This window comes from Octopus bimaculoides, chromosome 2, assembly GCF_046866305.1.
Source record: "Octopus bimaculoides isolate indiv1 chromosome 2, ASM4686630v1, whole genome shotgun sequence".
NCBI classification, from domain to species: domain Eukaryota; kingdom Metazoa; phylum Mollusca; class Cephalopoda; order Octopoda; family Octopodidae; genus Octopus; species Octopus bimaculoides.
The window spans coordinates 150,082,878-150,101,383 of record NC_142929.1 but is presented as its reverse complement, the minus strand read 5'-3'; the positions used below and the strand labels follow the sequence as shown (position 1 = coordinate 150,101,383).

At 39.1% G+C, this 18,506-nt stretch overlaps 1 protein-coding gene across 3 annotated transcripts in view; it reads right to left on the bottom strand.

Moving 5' to 3' along the window:
- LOC106869099 (solute carrier organic anion transporter family member 2A1) overlaps positions 1 to 17,305 on the bottom strand; it is a 39,829-nt gene extending 22,524 nt beyond the window's left edge. Inside the window, exons 1-5 of one of the 3 annotated variants that reach the window (XM_014914636.3) lie at positions 16,632 to 17,305; positions 8,483 to 9,086; positions 4,795 to 5,004; positions 3,797 to 3,883; positions 217 to 453 (exon numbers count right to left, since the gene is read on the bottom strand). In XM_014914636.3, coding sequence (XP_014770122.1) covers positions 217 to 453; positions 3,797 to 3,883; positions 4,795 to 5,004; positions 8,483 to 9,074 — 1,126 coding nt within the window. In that variant the 5' untranslated portion in view covers positions 9,075 to 9,086; positions 16,632 to 17,305. Of the gene's footprint in view, positions 1 to 216; positions 454 to 3,796; positions 3,884 to 4,794; positions 5,005 to 8,482; positions 9,087 to 15,874; positions 16,286 to 16,631 lie in introns of those variants that run through there. The other 2 variants (XM_014914637.3, XM_052965655.2) reach the window with 2 other exon arrangements.
- Between the last annotated feature and the right edge of the window lie 1,201 nt (positions 17,306 to 18,506).

Sequence of the window (18,506 nt, the reverse complement as noted above, 5' to 3'; positions counted from 1 at the left end):
ATATCAACGTACTTGTTACTGTAGCAGTGAATATATCTATGTCTTGATATGTAAGAAAGTGAGAATTAAGAAATAATTTTATTTCAAATACTCCATTGAATCATATCTGTTTCAATAGACCTATTTCTAAAGCAGCGAACGTATGCATGTATGGACATACACATATGTAAAGAAAACAAGAATCAGGAAGCAATGTTATTGAACAAACAAACCTACCTTTAATATATTTTATAACATTTGCTTTGTTAAATTCTGGTTTTAGCTTCTTGTCTTTCTTCGTTTCTGTCATTTCCACCATTTCAGTCGTCTTACCATCATCATTATGTTTACGTGGCAAATGTTTCGGAAAGAATATTAATGGGATACACAAAATTATAGATACACCGCCAAAACTTAAGAATCCCAGCCACCAAGCGCCAATCCATCTGGGATCTTCTGGAGTTATATTTACATCTTTAAGGGGAGAAAATAAACACGTGTAGAGTAAAGCAAATGACAAATTCAAATGTAGAAACGTATATGCACTGGCCTTTTTCACATGTGTGGATGTTAAAGACCATATGCCATTTTATAAGATTGATCTTAGTTGCAATAGAATGAATAATATTAAATTCCAATGTTTGTACAGAGCAATTTTGTGGGAGGAGATAAGCCGAATTACATCGACCCAAGTTTTCAATTGGTACTTATTTTATTGGCCCCGAAAGGATGAAAGGTAAAGTCAATCTCGGCAGCATTTGAACTCAGAACGTAAAGATGGAAGAAATGCCGCTAAACAGGTTTTCCGACGTGCTAACAGGTTTTAAGTTCAAGGCGGTGAGCTGGCAGAATCGTTAGTACGCCGGACATAATGCTTAGCAGTATTTCGTCCGTCTTCATGTTCTGAGTTCAAACCCCATCGAGGTCGACTTCGCCTTTTATCCTTTCGTGGATCAACTCTTCTCCCCTCCCCTCCCCGAAATTGCTGGCCTAGTGCCAAATTTTGAAGCCAATATTAATTTAGTTTATTCCAGAACGTTGCGAAGATGAGGATAGTGAAATATAGTGCTTGAGCAACTTGCAGAGATTTTGACAGTTCATATCATGTCTATGATCAAGACATTTAGCTATCATCATTTAAGTTCACCCTTGCGCTAAGTTGCGTCTCAAACTGGCAGAAATCCCTGCTCTAAATAGTAGTAGATTCACAAATATTTTGTTGTCCTGCAGTATGGATTTGACTATTTCCTTAGACTTGACTACCATTTCCATAACATCTGCAATTATCACCGTGTGAGTGTCTAGTAAAAGTGTAAATGCTAAGAGAGTAAACTCTGACAGACAACCAAAAGTGAAAGATGGGTGACTATTTGTCTTCCATCAGGTAGCTATGGCTGCAAAATTAGTCCTAAACTATTTTGTTTACGCATTGCTGTACGCAGCCAAACAAGGGAAGTAGACAAAATGATCCTCACATCTTGGCAGCTAACGATTTTAATATATAACGCTTGGGACCTTGATATAAAGGAAGCACCAGTTACTAGATCTAAGAATGGTCAATACTAGAAGAGACTTTATTTCTTGTCACCTCGCCTTTGACATATAAGATAGACAGATCTAGACAGACAGACAGACAGACAGATAGATAGATAGATAGATAGATAGATAGATAGATAGATAGATAGATAGATAGATACATTTCTTTTATTAGCCACACAGGGCTCAACGAAGATGGGACAAATACAATGTAGAGCTTTTCTTTTTGGGATGGGGAAGGGAAAAAAAGGGGGGGTCGATCAAAAGGATCATAGGAAGGAAAAGGGGGGAGTTCGATCAAAAGGGATCATAAGAAGGAAAAGGGGGGAGTTCGATCAAAAGGTATCGAAAAAAAAAAAGGGCGATCAATAGGGATCGTGTATCACACAGTAATGTTCTCGTGTAAAAGGAGGGGAGGACAGTTTAGGTTTGGCCGTGGAAAGAAAAGCCTACGGAAAAGACCACGGTAACCTTGGTCAATATTCTCATTGAAGAAACTATAACAGTAAGTGACTCTCTTTTGCCTTTTTGCTTTCTTTTTTTTTTCTTGGATTTTTTTTTTAGTTCATAGGGTTATGCTCAAGATGGCTCCGTCGTTCACACGTGCCATCCTTGCTACATTCACCCATCTTTTTTTGAAGCATTCACTAGACAAGACTTCCCTTTCTACTCTCACCTTCCTCTTCAGGTGATACTTGAAGAAGTTGATGAGAGATTGCCCAGAGAGGAAAGTCTTTGTCTCTAGACCTTTCAGACGCGTCCACCATACACATTCTTTCGCCATAGCCACAAGTACGATGAAAATAGCTCTTCCTTCCCGTTTAAAGGAAGGAGGCGCGACAATATTCACGATAGACTCGGCTGATAGACCGACTCGTCCCACACGCGATAACAGTTGTTCGACGTAAGCCCACAGCTCGGAAATGGTGGGACATTGTACGAGTGCGTGCAGAACGGTTTCGTCGCTCTGCCGGCATCTCGGACAGGTCGGCCCCGTGTTTCTCGAACCATGCCTGTAGAGCTTATCCCGAACGGGTAGTGCTTCTCGATAGCACTGCCAGGCCAGGGATCTCTGGAAGTTGTCCATAGGTCCCGGTCCAAAGGTCGTCTTAAACAGGCGGGTCAGGTATTCCTCGTCGACGCCCAGGTTCGCCCCGAGATCGTCGTCGTACCTTCCCTCCACTAATCCACTATAGAATGCGTTAGTTGTGATGCAGTCGCTCAAGGTTGACCCGGGTTGTTGGAGCTGCCGAAGAGCAGCGCGACACTCGCGGTGCCATTCGCCCTTCTTCGGCCTCTTCTTGATCCACGACTGCAGTTCGGTCATGGAGACGAGCTGCGGGAAAGCGCGCCGCACAAACGGCGACCACACCTGTTCACCGTTGTCTACGTAGAGTCGGAGATGTCGCAGTCTCAGCGCGTGTCTGCGCATCATCAACCACGACATGCCCAGTCCTCCTTTTAACGAGTGTTGGCAGCAAACGGATCGCCTAACCATCGGAACGCTTCCTTTCCACAAGAAGCGGAAGAGGATGCGCTCCAGTTTGGTGATGGTAGGGTCGGGACAAGGAACGACGGTCAGGCGGTAGTAGATGACGGACGCGATGTACGTGTTCGCCACCTCCGCCCGACCTTTCAGGGAAAGCTTCCTTTCGGCCCATTGCCGGGCTAGAGTGGCCACCCTTCTCGTTATCTCGTCCCAGTTCTTCTCCGTTTGGAGGTCTGGACCAAACAAGACCCCGAGCAACTCAACCGGACCGTCAGTCCAACGTCCCGCGACAGAGGCACTGCTTAACGGCATGGGCTTGCTTCTCCAGGTGCCGAGCCGCAAGCCCACTGACTTATCCCGGTTGATTTTTGCTCCCGTTACCGTTTCGTAGTCTTTCAGTGTCTCGCCGACAAGCTCGATGTGCTTTTGGCTAGACACTATGACGGTGACGTCGTCCGCGTATGCCGACACGCTCGTCCCGCATCCCAACTCTCGCGGGATGCCCCTCAGCGTCGCCAGCTTCCGCAGTAGTGGCTCGAGAGTCAATACGTACAGGACCGACGAGAGGGGGCATCCCTGACGGACCGAACGTGCAATGTCGAATGGTCTTGAGATAGATAGATAGATAGATAGATAGATAGATAGATAGATAGATAGATTGATTGGTAAATTGATAGACAGAAAAATAGAATAGGCAGATAAATAGATTAGATAGGTAGGTAGGTAGGTAGGTAAGTAGGTAGATTGATTGAATGAATGAATGAATGAGTGAACCAATGAATGGTCACTTACCTCTGAGTGAAAAATGTAAACGACTGAAGACTGTAGCTATCGAAAAAGATACAGCAGGACCAAATATTCCAATGGCTGTAATGATACCTGAAATATTAAAAGAAAAAGAAAAATGACGAAATATATCCAAAACAATGGTAATTCGAATGCGAAGAATTTCGAAGAAACTTGTGAATCTCTTGATAACTGTAATTACTTCATCGTATCAGTATTGATTAATGAACTAATGACAGAAATACGTGTTAAGAACAAAGTGTTAATATTATAAAGTTGGTCAGAGTATAAAATCTTTCAAAAAACTTTTATTGAACTATTAGATAACAGACATTCCCCCCACTTTGACCAATGTGCGTATCAAATATGAATTGCTATTCAAATGAAAGTTTCTGAAAGCAAAGAGATATATTCTTTTCTACTCCAGGCACAAAGCCCGAAATTTGGGGGGAGGGGTCCAGTCGATTAGATCGACCCGAATACACAACTGGTACTTAATTTATCGACCCCGAAAGGATGAAAGGCAAAGTCGACCTCGGCGGAATTTGAACTCAGAACGTAACGGCAAACGAAATACCGATAAGCATTTTGTCCGGCGTGCTAACGATTCTGCCAGCTCACCACCAAGTGTCTTCTACAATTGTCTCGAGCCGACCAGAGCTTTTTGAGTGGATCTAGTGGAGGAAAACTGAAAGAAGCTCGTCTATCTATCTATCTATCTATCTATCTATCTATCTATCTATCTATCTATCTATCTATCTATCTATCTGTCTGTCTGTCTATTTGTTCGCAGTCGTGTGCGCATGCTCGAGCGCGAGTAAATACCTTGTAAATACGGTTTACCAACCCTTTGGATAGACACGTCGAAAGCTATACACACGTGCGTACGCGCACGCACACAGACACACACACACACACACACACACACACACACACACACACACACACACACACACACATACACGCCACACGAACATTGGGGAGAAAAAGCGAAAGACACTTACCCATAAACTTCCCAGTTTTTGTTCTCTTCACGTTGTTATCAACATATACAGCTATCAAAGGTGATCTAACAGATTTGCCCATTCCTTGTATAATCATCCCAATTGCGATCAGTGAAAGCGCCCAGAAATTCGTTGGGGAAGCTTCTTTTGAGGGTTCTTCATCCTTCTTCTCAATGCACATGTAAAAAGCATCGTTGGTATAATTAAGACCTGGGTAACAACAAAAGAAAAAAATATTATTATTTCTACCATAGGTATAAAGCCTGTAATTTTGTAGGAAGGGTTTAGTTGATCAAACCTATCCCTGTGCTTTGCTAGTACTTATTTTAGCGATCCCCCAAAGGATGAAAAAGCAAAGTCGATCCAGGTGGAATTGGAGCGTGGAACATAAGCGTATGAAATGCTGCTAAGAATTTTGTTTGGTGTGCTAACGATTCTTATTTCTTTATTGCCCACAAGGGCCAAACATAGAGGGGACAAGCAAGGGGATTAAGTCGATTACATCGACCCCAGTGCGTAACTGGTACTTAATTTATCTACCCCGAAAGGATGAAAGGCAAAGTCGACCTCGGCGGAATTAGAACTCAGAAAGTAACGGCAGACGAAATACTGCTTAGCATTTCGCCCGGCGTGCTAAGGATTCTGCCAGCTCACCACCTCCGTAATGATAATTTCTTTTTTCCCTACTCTAGGCACAAGACCTGGAATTATGGAGGAGAGGTTTAATCAATTGCATCAACCCCAGTGTACAACTGGTACTTATTTTATGTATACCGAAAAGATGAAAGGCAAAGTTTATCATGGCACGAATTGGGAAAACGGGCTTGTCGAATACATCGACCCTGGTGCTCAACTGGTCCTTATCTTATCTACCCCGAAAAGATGAAAGGCAAAGTTGACTTCGATGCATTTGAACTCAGAAAGTTAAGCCGGATGAAATACCGCTGAGCATTTTGTCCGGCATGCTAACGATTCTGCCAACTTGCTGCTTTAATTCTTTCTACTACAGGAACGGCCAGGAATTTGGGCTGGGCGGAGAAGTCGATTGCTTGATCCTAGTATTTACGGGTACTTTATCTGATCGATCCCAAAAGGATGAAAAGCAAAGTTGACCTCGGCGAGATTTGAATCGAGGAAATGCTTCGGCAGTATTTGAAGCAGAGGAAATGCCACGAAGCATTTTTTTTTTTTCCGGACGCGCTAACTATTCTACCAGCTAACATCTTTTTCTGAAAGGAAAGCATAAGCATAAGCCTGGAATTCTGAGGGGAAAGGTATAGTCAATACTTTTGTGTTCAAAACTTGACAGGTAAAATAATAAAATTTTTATTTGCTCCAGAAGCATCTAAAATTCATCGATAAAACTCAAGTAAATATTGATTTGTATATTAAGTGAGGTTAGGAATTTTAGAGGTGGGTATAGATAATTATATCTTCATCCAGTTTCAAAGGAACTTATTGATCAATCCCAAAAGGGTGTCAGAAAGAAACAATCCAGGTCGAATTTAAACAGAGAGTATATTAATGACTTGTAGGTATGTGGTATTTCGTTATTCAACCATAATATCCCATAAAATATATTAAATGTTTTTATAGGTCAACACCCCTTTCTACTGTGTAATATAAAGGATATATCAAGGCAGCGAGCTGGCAGAAACGTTAGCACGCCGGGCAAAATGCGTAACGATATTTCGTCAGTCTTTATTTTCTGAGTTCAAATTCCGCCGAAGTCGACTTTGCTTTTCATCCTTTCGGGGTCGATAAATTAAGTACCAGTAGCGTACAGGGGTCGATCTAATTGACTGGCCCCCCTCCCGCCAAATTTCAGGTCGTGTGCTTAGTGTAGAAAAGAATGTAGAGGATATATTATTTGAAGAAATTTGTCTGGTAAAAATCCACGTGAAAATAAAGTAAGCTGAAATATGTAGATGATAACAGAAATGACTTTACAGAAATAACTCAGATAGAAATCTTGTAATCTTCAGAAGAGTAGACTATAATTGGATCTATTTTAAAACGGGGGCCACATTTTTCATTAGTGTCTTTGGTACCGAAAGACTTTCAAACTTCGTATACTTATCTATTTTGTGTTATAGAACAGAAAAATATTTTTGTATTCGAATTTATTTCATGTAAAAAATTGTCTTATTTCGATAATTTCAACCAATCACTGACAAGTATTCAGTTGTTTACATTTACTCCTTTGGCTGATTAAGCTGTGTAAAGCGTATTTAATCTCCATACCTTCGTCTTATTTGCTTTTTTCATTTTAAATTTGCTTTAACCGTAACCCTAACCGTAACCCTAACCCTAACCCTAACCCTAGGGTTAGGGTTAGGGTTAGGGTTAGGGTTAATTGTTTCAGAATCGTTTGTTTATGTAGTCGGCACTTAATGTATATCGGCTGAATGGACGTCAGTGATTGGTTGAAATTACAGAAATACGACAACTTTAACATGGAATAACTTATGGATTTCTTTTTTTTTTAAAGAAGACTAAGAGAAAAAGATGTTTTATATGACACATTCTACCAGTGTTCCAAGTTTCAAAGTGTTTCGTTAATGAAAAATGTGGCCCCCGTTTTAAAAAAGATCCCTATAATTTTATAAAATAGATGGTGTGTTTGTTTTGATACTGTAAAAAGAGGTTATAGCTAACATTCGAATAGAACACTGTTCTTTTTATTTTTTTTTTTAATTTGGCTTTTACCACTGCAGAAAACCTCTAGACAACTAACTTTTATCAGTGTTGGTACATAGCGAAAAAGGTATCGTATGATAATGTGATGATAATGGTTGATTCCGTCGTTCGATAATGAAGATTCAGTTGTTCAATCAACCGAATTATCTGGTCCTGCTCCAGTTTGTAAGTGGCGAAACATTCCACAGATACGTATACTCTTTACATAACTCCAGTGGAGGCGCAATGGCCCAGTGGTTAGGGCAGCGGACTCGCGGTCATAGGATCACAGTTTCTATTCCCAGACCGGGCGTTGTGAGCGTTTATTGAGCGAAAACACCTAAAGCTCCACGAGGCTCCGGCAGGGGATGGTGGCGAACTCTGCTGTACTCTTTCACCACAACTTTCTCTTACTCTTACTTCCTGTTTCTGTTGTGCATGTAATTCAAAGGGTCAGCCTTGTCACACTGTGTCACGCTGAATATCCCCGAGAACTACGTTAAGGGTATACGTGTCTGTGGAGTGCTCAGCCACTTGCACGTTAAATTTCACGAGCAGGCTGTTCCGTTGATCGGATCAACTGGAACCCTCGACGTCATAAGCGACGGAGTGCCAACCCCTGTTGTACTCTTTCGCCCCAACTTTCTTTCTCACTCTTTCTTCCTGTTTCTCGAGTAACGCTGCGATGGACTTGAGGTGGGAGTAACACATACGCCATAAAAACCGGGCCCATGAGCCTGGCTAGGCTTTAAAAGGACGCAAATGAATGATGAATGAGTTCAGTGCCAACCTGGGATTAACGAGAACAGCATACATATTGCTATATTGTGTGTATATATATATATATATATATATATATATATATATATATATATATATTTCTTTCGCTTTTAATAATAAAGCTTGAATATTATAAACGAAGTGGTTAAAATGATTAACTACTGCTAGTGGTGGTGGGGTGATGATGATGATGGTGATTACGACGACGATGATGATGCTGATTTAATACCTTTGTCGGTGAGTGGATCTTCAAGATGTTGATCAGTATTTGCTGAAGAATCCAAAAAGAAGGGTGATGCACAAAGAAGGCCAGAGATCCCATAAACAAATGTGCCAGCAGCTAAGACGCGTGGAATATGTTTATTACGAAAACAGTAACTGACGAACAGAACAGTGCTGAGAAATCCAATATCATTGCAAGCCAAAAGAAAACCGCTATTGGCACTGGAAAAGCCAAATTGTCGCTCAATTGCTGTAACTTGAGATGTGATATAACTTGTAAGAGTAGACGTGACAAGAGCAGGCCCGGCGTAGAAAACAATAAAAGAATATATGTTTGTAAAATATTGTAATTTTTTTGGCCGGAAATTTCCGATTCCACATAAATAATCAGGATCTGAGTCAAAGAAATCCGGTTTTATATCATTGGATTCAGGCTTGTTAGCCACAATATTGTCAGTGTTAGGTAAAGTATCAGATTCGGAAAGCAGGGTTTCGAGATGGTTCGAATTTTGTGTTCCATGATCATAACTTTGGTGAATTTTTTCATTCGTGGGAGAACCATGTTTTTTAGCATCATCTGTTCCAAATTCTTCGTTCATCTTGAGTAATTTCTGTATAAATAAATAAATAAATAAATAAATAAATAAAAATTATAGAAATTTTCCAGAAAATTCTTCACGGTAAAGAAAGAAAGTCCTAAATTGTATAGACTATAATAGAAGAGATAATTCCTAACGAAATGCAAACGAAACATACATGCACACATACAACGAACATAGACATAGCTATCATGGATCAACAACCGGATTACTAACTCCTATTTCGAAGGGCATGCGTTTGCAATCCAGGAACAGGAAATACCAACCAAATACCCAAGGCATAAAAAGGATACAGACACAGGAAAAGCAGCAAAATGTGGTAACCGATGCAAACTTTGTGGAGTTAACACCGAAGATATCACCCACATCATAAGCAGTTTTCCGAAAATGTCATCACGGTATTATCTACCGATAAGACATGATGTAACTAAGATGCTGTATAATGAGATCTGTCGGAAGGATAACCCCTAGACCAGAGAAATAAGAACCCACAGTATGGTAGAAGCCATAACCACTCATAATAAAAAGGAGTACTGGTGGTATGTCCCAGTGAACACCTCAATAAAATATAAACATAGTGATTTGGAACAGAGAACAGAAACTATACAATTGTCGGAATCAGCTGCTCGGTGGATGTTAGCATAATGCTAAAGATCAGCGAAAAAGAAAATACTTATTCTGAAATATTGAGAAATCTTCAGATTATAAGTTCAGGCTTATACCAGTAATTATTGGGGCCCTGGAATATGTAACATATTGCCTCAATTCTAATCTTGAGAAATTAGGCTAGTCAAAACTAGGAAGGAAAAGCTGTTTCGAAGACTACAGATCCAAGCCATCACTGGAACTGTGAAAATCTCTTTTACTTTTTTACTTGTTTCAGACATTTGACTGCGGCCATGCTGGAGCACCGCCTTTAGTCGAGCAAATCGATCCCAGGACTTATTCTTTGTAAGCCTAGTACTTATTCTATCGGTCTCTTTTGCTGAACCGCTAAGTTTCGGGGTCGTAAACACACTAGCATCGGTTGTCAAGCGAAGTTGGGGGGACAAACACGGACACACAAACATATACATACATACATGTATATATATATATATATATATATATATATATATATATATATATATATATATATATATATATATATATATATATACATACATATATACGACGGGCTTCTTTCAGTTTCCGTCTACCAAATCCATTCACAAGGCTTTGGTCGGCCCGAGGCTATAGTAGAAGACACTTGCTCAAGGTACTGCGCAGTGGGACTGAACCCGGAACCATGTGGTTGATAAGTAAGCCACTCCTACTCATAAAATTTTACATACTCCTACTTGCCTCTCTTCTCATTACTAAAAGCCTATCCTTTCAGCAAGATACAACAATTATACAATAAACGTTGTGAGTTGGCTTAATAATATAAAAAGAATGGTGGAAGTTACTTGTGTTAGAGAAAGCGGGATTGCTACTGGAGGGTGTAGGTTGAAAAAAAAATCCAAATGTATAATGATTAAATATATAACTGAGTTCACGGAAAATTTGATAATTAACCAAAATGGATATTAAATAAGTGAGCGATTCTTTGAGGATACATGATTGTGATATATCAAGATAGTACACAGATGAGCTGGATATCATGGAATACTTATGAAGTAAGGGGGCACATGGGGTTCTTTGTGGTTATCATCAATCTTTACAATTTTGATCCTATTGTTTTCAAGGTTGGTATATGGATTAAGTTTTGTATACTAATTTTGAAATGAAAGTTATTTTCCCTATAAATTTACAATTAAAAAGTTAGTAGCCTTTAAAATTTGTAAAATTTAGGTATTTTAGCCAATCAGAAGCGAGTATTTTACGCATCACCGTGAAGATCTGTTAGCATAGTAAGCAAAGAAAAACCACGTGTTTCATAGCTGATAGCGAAGAACTCTGTTTCCATAGTAACCAAAGATGCTACACTTGCGCTCAAGGTGTGTAACCACCAAATTGAGTGTAATCAACAAATTGAGAGTACCTGGGTATCTTTAAAGCGTGGAAATAAACGCTGGTGTGGGACACATCGTTCCATGGTTGACTCTTATCGTTGTAAACTTATGTGGAGGAGATATGAGAAAGATAAAATCCTAGGGTGTGTTGCAAACTTTCGTTCTTGAATTTTCAAACTCATAAATATCCGTTTTAAACAATGTTTTGACTGTTATTTCTAGCAACTCCAGTTGGTTTGCTCGTAGCGTTTAAATATTTAATTTGCTCGCAAATGTATTAATGTTTTTCCCTGTTTACTACAACTAGTCTAATGTTTTGACAAGCCGGTACCGCTACCCCTTTCTCGCTACAGTGACAGACGATGGAAGAGGCAGCGAACGCGCAGTTTTTTGATTGGCTGAAATTCTGAAAATTATCAATCTTTGAACACCTGTAATATTTTCACAAAATTTTTCTGGAATAAATGAATAACAAATTCGGATTCAGCATAAAAAATTACATCTATATGATACATGAAAGAAATCTTTTTAAAGATTTCGACTTGCAGTGACGATAGCCACAAAGATCTTTACATGGTGTTATGTGATATATAATGTTACATAACACAGAATACTATATGCTACAAAATCTTATACGATATAGAACTTGACATTTGTAATCAAATGTATCTTGGTTGAAACCACCAGTGATAGTAATACACGCTTGGAGTAGGCGCAAGTGCGAACGCCAAGACATAATTATTTGCAGGAAGTAGGTGTTTAGATGGGGCTACAGAATGGACTCATCACCATGTCTGTGTAGTACCTTAAGCAAATCGTGCAATATGGAAATTTAAACGCATGCAATTTTAGGTACATGAATTCTTGAATGTTGTTACTGGAGAATGCAGCACGTAGATTCAAATACCGGCCTCACATATTTCTGAGTAAAAATACGAAAGTAAATATATAGAGTTAAGCGTCAGTTGCCTTTATCGTTATATCTTGTATATCCATAGACTAAGCCTCAATATGTATAACTGTAATAACAAAGATAGTTTTAGTGAAAGAAAATAAATCACTAGGAATTATATAAAACTGACACTGGATTCCGTCCTGAAAGTTTGTAAGTAAAATACGTAAGTGTTTTAATGCCTGTCCACTCATCCGATCACTGTCTTACCACACTGCACTTCACACAATCATATATCACTCAGCGTTCAATTCCTCTTGGATCCTATAGCCCTGCATGTCAGGCAACCGGTTGGGGTTCCGCCAGTTTTATGCCGCATATATCTAGCAGCTCCCATGCTTCTAAAATGTGACCGAAGCCATCTTTTTGGGCGTGTCCTTTCACATTCTTCGCACAGGAAGAAAAAATTAAATAACTATACAAATACAATAAAAACAGCACCAGAAGTCCTCCAAATGATAGTTGTCCGGAAAAAATAAAGAGAGCAATACCTACTCACAATCAACCAGTGTTGATTGTGAGAGTGACACCCGAACCCTTCTTCCGCAGGGTTTGGTTCAATCCCAGACTGCATTCTGTCCGTGCAATAATGACCAATTTGCCATCGCATCCAACAACAACTACTCTTATGCAGATGGCATGACTCCTCATTCCTCCCGAACCTTCCTTAACCATATCTCACCCTCACGCAAGCCACACTCCTCAGGGGGAACCTGCATTAATTCCATAAGCGGAGACCGCGAAAGTATAATCGAGCGAGAATATGCCAACCTTATTTGTTTTAACAGCAACTTCCCCCATCCCCTTCAAATATTACCTGGATGAAGAAAATACAACCCATTACACCTACTTTGATCACGAGTCACACTCAGCTAAAACCCTCACAGCAGCTTTAAATGCTGAGCCTAATTAACGCCGAAGATATCCCTTAGGATAGCATCGTTAGCAAAGGTGAGACCGCTTCCCAAAGACCAGCTTTACACTTTAGATTCGAAGATTCCTGTTTAGATTCCTGTTGCTGCTGACATTCTACACCAAGGGTTCTCAACATTTAAAAAAAACTACTCTGGACTCCTTTATTATTATTTTACTCTAGTAGACCCCAAGCCATTAGAATGTGATCAAGCGCAATCTTGAGAAACTTGAGGGGCTGGAAGTGCTGTCTCACTCCGCCACCAGTTCAGACTTTGTATCATTATATTACAATCTTTTCCGAACCATTCGATGTTTAATAAAAACTAGTTTAATAGAATCTTCTTTCAGCATTCCTATTTTATATTTCGCACATTAACTTGTGTAGGTTGTACTATGTTAAATGTTAGGGAAAGAAACGCAGCTGCTTCTTGCAATACATACTAATACATACATCTAAAGTAAAATTTTTTAGGGAGCCCTTAAAATACTACTGTAGATGCCCAATTAACTATTTTGTTGCGTGGACCCTCTCCCCCGCCGAATTTTATATGGACCAACATGGGCCACATGGATCACGTTTCAAAACCATTGTTCTACACGGTTCGGGTCTAATACTGCTACTACGTACATCGGCATCTAGAACCGCACGCAGAGAAGGACCACTGGGATGTTTGTCATTCCATCACTAACACTCGTCACAATTCAGGCAACGTCTAGCAGGCAAGCTATCTCTTTTCTTTGCCTTTTTTATCGCTGTAATAATGACCCCTGTCTCACAGAGCTGATTGTTCTCGTACTGCTACTACACATTCTCCTCTGGCCCACCCATCTAACCACCTTTTGTTACACTTGTTGCACCCACGGCTCCTTTAGACTGTTCTTAATTCTCCCCCCCCCCCCCCAGACCATACGGCATTGGGAATCTGCCCTCGCTCCTGTCCTTTTTGCAAGTGTTGGCGTGCAACAGTTTAAATGGAACATTAATGATATCAATGCCACCAGACACAGAGGGCCTACCTGCAGACTCAGCATGTAACACACACACACACACACACACACACACACACACACACACACACACACACACACACACACACACACACACACACACACAGATAGATAGATAGATACATAGATACATACATACATATATACATATATACATACATACATAAGTGCATACCCTACACATGAATGCGTGTATATGCATAACAATTTTACGTTGAGGGCTTCATGTTAGAAATTAAAAACACTCAAATTAACACTACGCACGCACACACACACACACACACACACACACACACACACACACACACACACACACACACACAATTTTTGTATTTTACTTAATTACATTCCTATCTAAACAGTGAAGTGAGTAATGTCTGTAACACACCAGTAGATATATAAAGCATATAAGAATATCTTCACGTACAAATGGACAGTCTTAACCAGGTGGATTTTCCTTTTGTTTGTCTTTAAAGTTTGGAACCGTTAGACATATCGGTGCAGTAATAACCTGTTATAAGTTGAATACTACAGCCAAGCATAATCGGACGAATTATAAATACATATCGAATAACACTACTAATCTCTCAATCCCCCACCTAACACAGAGAAAACAAATGCTACTAAAAATAATAATAATGATATTAAATGAATAAATAAAATTGGGAGCAATTTGAAAGAGAGAGAAGAGTGGGGAGGAGAGAGGTAAGTAAACAAGAATCAATTGGATTTGAAAGAAACTTGAAGCCTCACAGGTCAAAGGTTAAGAAACAACAAAACGAAACCGATGCACAAATGGACAGCTGGCCAAAATACAAAGAAGTTATTTTGTCGCAAATTATCACGTGTCGTAGAAATAATAGTAAAAATAACAAGAGCAATAATAATTTTCCTTATTTTAGCACCAGGCTAGCAGTACTAGACTGGTGCTTGATTTTATAGACCTCGAGAGGATGAAAAGCCAAGTTGAACTCGGCGGAATTTGAACGCAGAACGTAATAGTAGCGTTAAGCATTTTGTTCGATGCCACCTTAAATAATAATGGTTGCAAATTTTCGCTCAAAGCTACCAGTTATTTTGATTTTTTCCATTTATTTAGGGAGAGAACAGTCGGTTACATTGATCCCAGCTCCTTATTAGTACTTTATCGACTATTGAGGGATGAAAGCCAAAGTTGATTTCGGCGGGATGAACTCAGAATGTAAAGAACCAACGACTCGCTAACAATTGTGCCAGCTCGCTGCCTTGATGATGATGATGATCTCTTCTACTATAGGCACAATGCCTGAAATTTTGGGAGAGGGGACTAGTCTATTACATTGACCACAGGGCTCAATTGGTACTTATTTCATTGATCCTGAAGCGATAAAAGGCAAAGTCGACTTCGGTAGAATTTCAGCTCAGAACATAAAGACGAACGAAATGTCGCTAAGCAATTTGTCATGCGTGCTGACCATTCTATAAGTTAGCCGACACTAATAATGATAATAATGATTATGATGATGATGATGATGATGATAATAATGATAATACTAATAATCCTTTCTACTGGAAGCACAAGGCCTCAAATTTGGGGGAACGGATTAACTCGATTACATCGACCCCAGTGCGTAACTGATACTTATTTAATCGACCCTGAAAGGATGAAAGGCAAAGTCGACCTCAGCGGAATTTGAACTCAGAACGTAGCGACGGGCGAAATACCGCTAAGCATTTCGTCCAGCCTGCTAACGATTCTGCTAGCTAGACAGACTAACCACAGGGCTTACAACATAAATCGTATTACACAATGCATATACAATAAGCGGGAGATCGGTAAAATATGTAACGCTCAAGGCACTAGAGTACAAATATAAAATTGGATGAAACAAGGTCACTTTTGAACGACATGTGGAGATAATGTTTGTAATGATTCTGACCATCATACTCACAAGTCTGTTACTCTCTCCCGACTACCAAACCAAAAGCAGAATTCAAGTTTCAGCTTTGCTTGAAAGTAGAGCCCCACTTTTCCTGTCACCTATTTCACTTGATACTTAAAAAAGTGTCGTGGACACAGTCAGACGTGTCATGTTCTCAACACTTTCAAACGCATCCACCATACAACTTCTTTTTCCACAGCTTATAGAAAAAAAATGTCGCTGCATGTTCTTGTCAGTCAAAAATGACATTAATAATAAAAATTTCGCATCCCTTTTCATTAAAGTAGCTTCTAGAAGGAGGTCGAGAAACAAAGTACTTTCAAAGAACTTTTAAAGATCTTGAAATTGATTGAAACATAAAAGGGAACACGAACAAAAATATACATATAATAAGGCTCAAAACTAGTCTAAAAAGAGAATAAGAGTCCTGCTAGGTACAGCCCACATCATACGTCAGTCACTTTCCATTCATTTTCAGAACGGTTACAGCGAATACACTATACCCATAATATCAATCACACTATCGTATACGAAACGAAACAACAACCAATAAAATAACGGAAGAACAACAAACAAGAACAAAAAACAATACTAAAAAACAAACAAGAATAACAAACAATACTAAAAAATAAAACAATTTAAGCACAAGAGCATAAATACAAGAGCATGGCAAATGACTACCAAAAGCAAATGATAAATAAATATAAGTTGAAATATATTGTAGAAAATAGTTGAAAGCAATGATGACTTTGTATTTACAACATACTTGGTTTCTATATTTGCGATGAAATTTCGTTATCAACTTTCAATATATCCATAAAATATGGGTCTCGATAGACAGCTGAAGATCTAAATGGAATAAACAGAACCAAAGCGGAATTCAGTGGAAATCAGTACTCCTTTGTTTTGTTTTTTACCTCTCATATGGGTATTCTTCGTAATTTCTGCGTCTCACTCACTGACTCCTTTTTACAAATTTATGCAACAAAAAATTTGTATATCTTTTTTTAGAATACAATATGGAACAGAGAATTAGAAACAGTAAATGATTTTAATAAAGTGAATTTTATCTCAGAACATATGAATATTTATTGATAAGATTATTTGCATGCATACGCACACGTATGTGTGTATATGCATACATATACACACGCAAATATATGTATGTATGTGTATACGCGCGCGTCGTGTATTCATATGCTCTCCCAATAAAAATAGATATAGGTTCGTACGTATACAAACACCATTGCCTTATCATAAATGTAAATACTAACAGACTTACATACACCATCACCATCGCCATCACCCTCATCATTAGAGCCACTACCCACCCACCACTACCGCCACCAACACTCAGACCACCACCACTACCACACTATACCACCTTCACTACCATGATTTTACCAGCCTATTATCCATCATATCCACCAGTTCACTTGTATCTTACCTTTTGGCAAAGCACGACTTATCTACATGAGAACTGAATCGGTCATAGTTCAAATGAAAAATAATAGCAGAATTTTAAAGATGTTTATTATTGTTTGTGTTATTCAGGCTGCTGTCTACGGTATCTTTGAGAACCGTAGAGTGAGAGAAAGTGTTGCTAAATACAGAAATAAGTCATGATGATGCATCTATATATTAGCATAAAGATTGTGCATAGACAAGATAAACACGAACACGTATATAAATTTATATAAATCAAGGGAATTTGAATGAATCTAAAAATCAAAGCACTTGGTAAAGCCTAAAACTAAAAGGTTACTTACTGATAAATCTCATTTAGTTAAATTTCCTTAATAAGGTCACTCAAGTGACTACCATGAAGATGCTCATCAGCACGCCCAGACTTTGTCCCACAGATTTATGGCTACTGCTGTGTCCCCACCTCTTCGTAGCCATGGTTTCGTGCCATATCTAGCACATGCAATCAAAAGTTTCTCCTCCATATTGTCCCTACCTGTACGACCCATTAAGCCAAGTCTTTCTTCCTTACATCTTCATCCATCAGGAATTTTTACACTGTAGCTGTTCGCTTGCAACACTTTCAGTGAATATTAACTGCGCTGATATCACATGTCTCGAACGGCCAGGGCAGATCGAGGACTTAGCCCTTTACTTAAAGGACAAAGAAAAGAAGACAGAAGGCGGAAAACAAACTAACAGAAAGATACACTGCCTTAAAATTTGAAATTGCAAGAGTTTGGATATGAAAACTGTAAAGGTTTGCCTATAATAATTGGTGCATTAGGAACTAAGCAATGACATTGACAAATGATTGAAGGAGATTGGAATGGAATATCCTGTAGAGATTCAACACAAAGTTTACCTCCAAGAGACAAGAAAGATTATCAGGAAGGTTCTAAGCATCTGAAAGACATGAACACTAGTGGATGCTTAAGGTTACAGGTAGTAACCTGTTACGAATATAAGCCCTGCCAGGAATTAAAACGAACCCGAGTCAAATCAATAATAATAATAATAATAATAATAATAATAATAATGATAATAATAATAATAATAATAATAATAATAAGAAATCCAAACTAAAACTAGAACAGCAACGGACCATGATAAAACGATGGCAAGAAAAGCCCCTACATGGTAAATACTGGGCTAAACTAAATGCGAAAGAAATAGA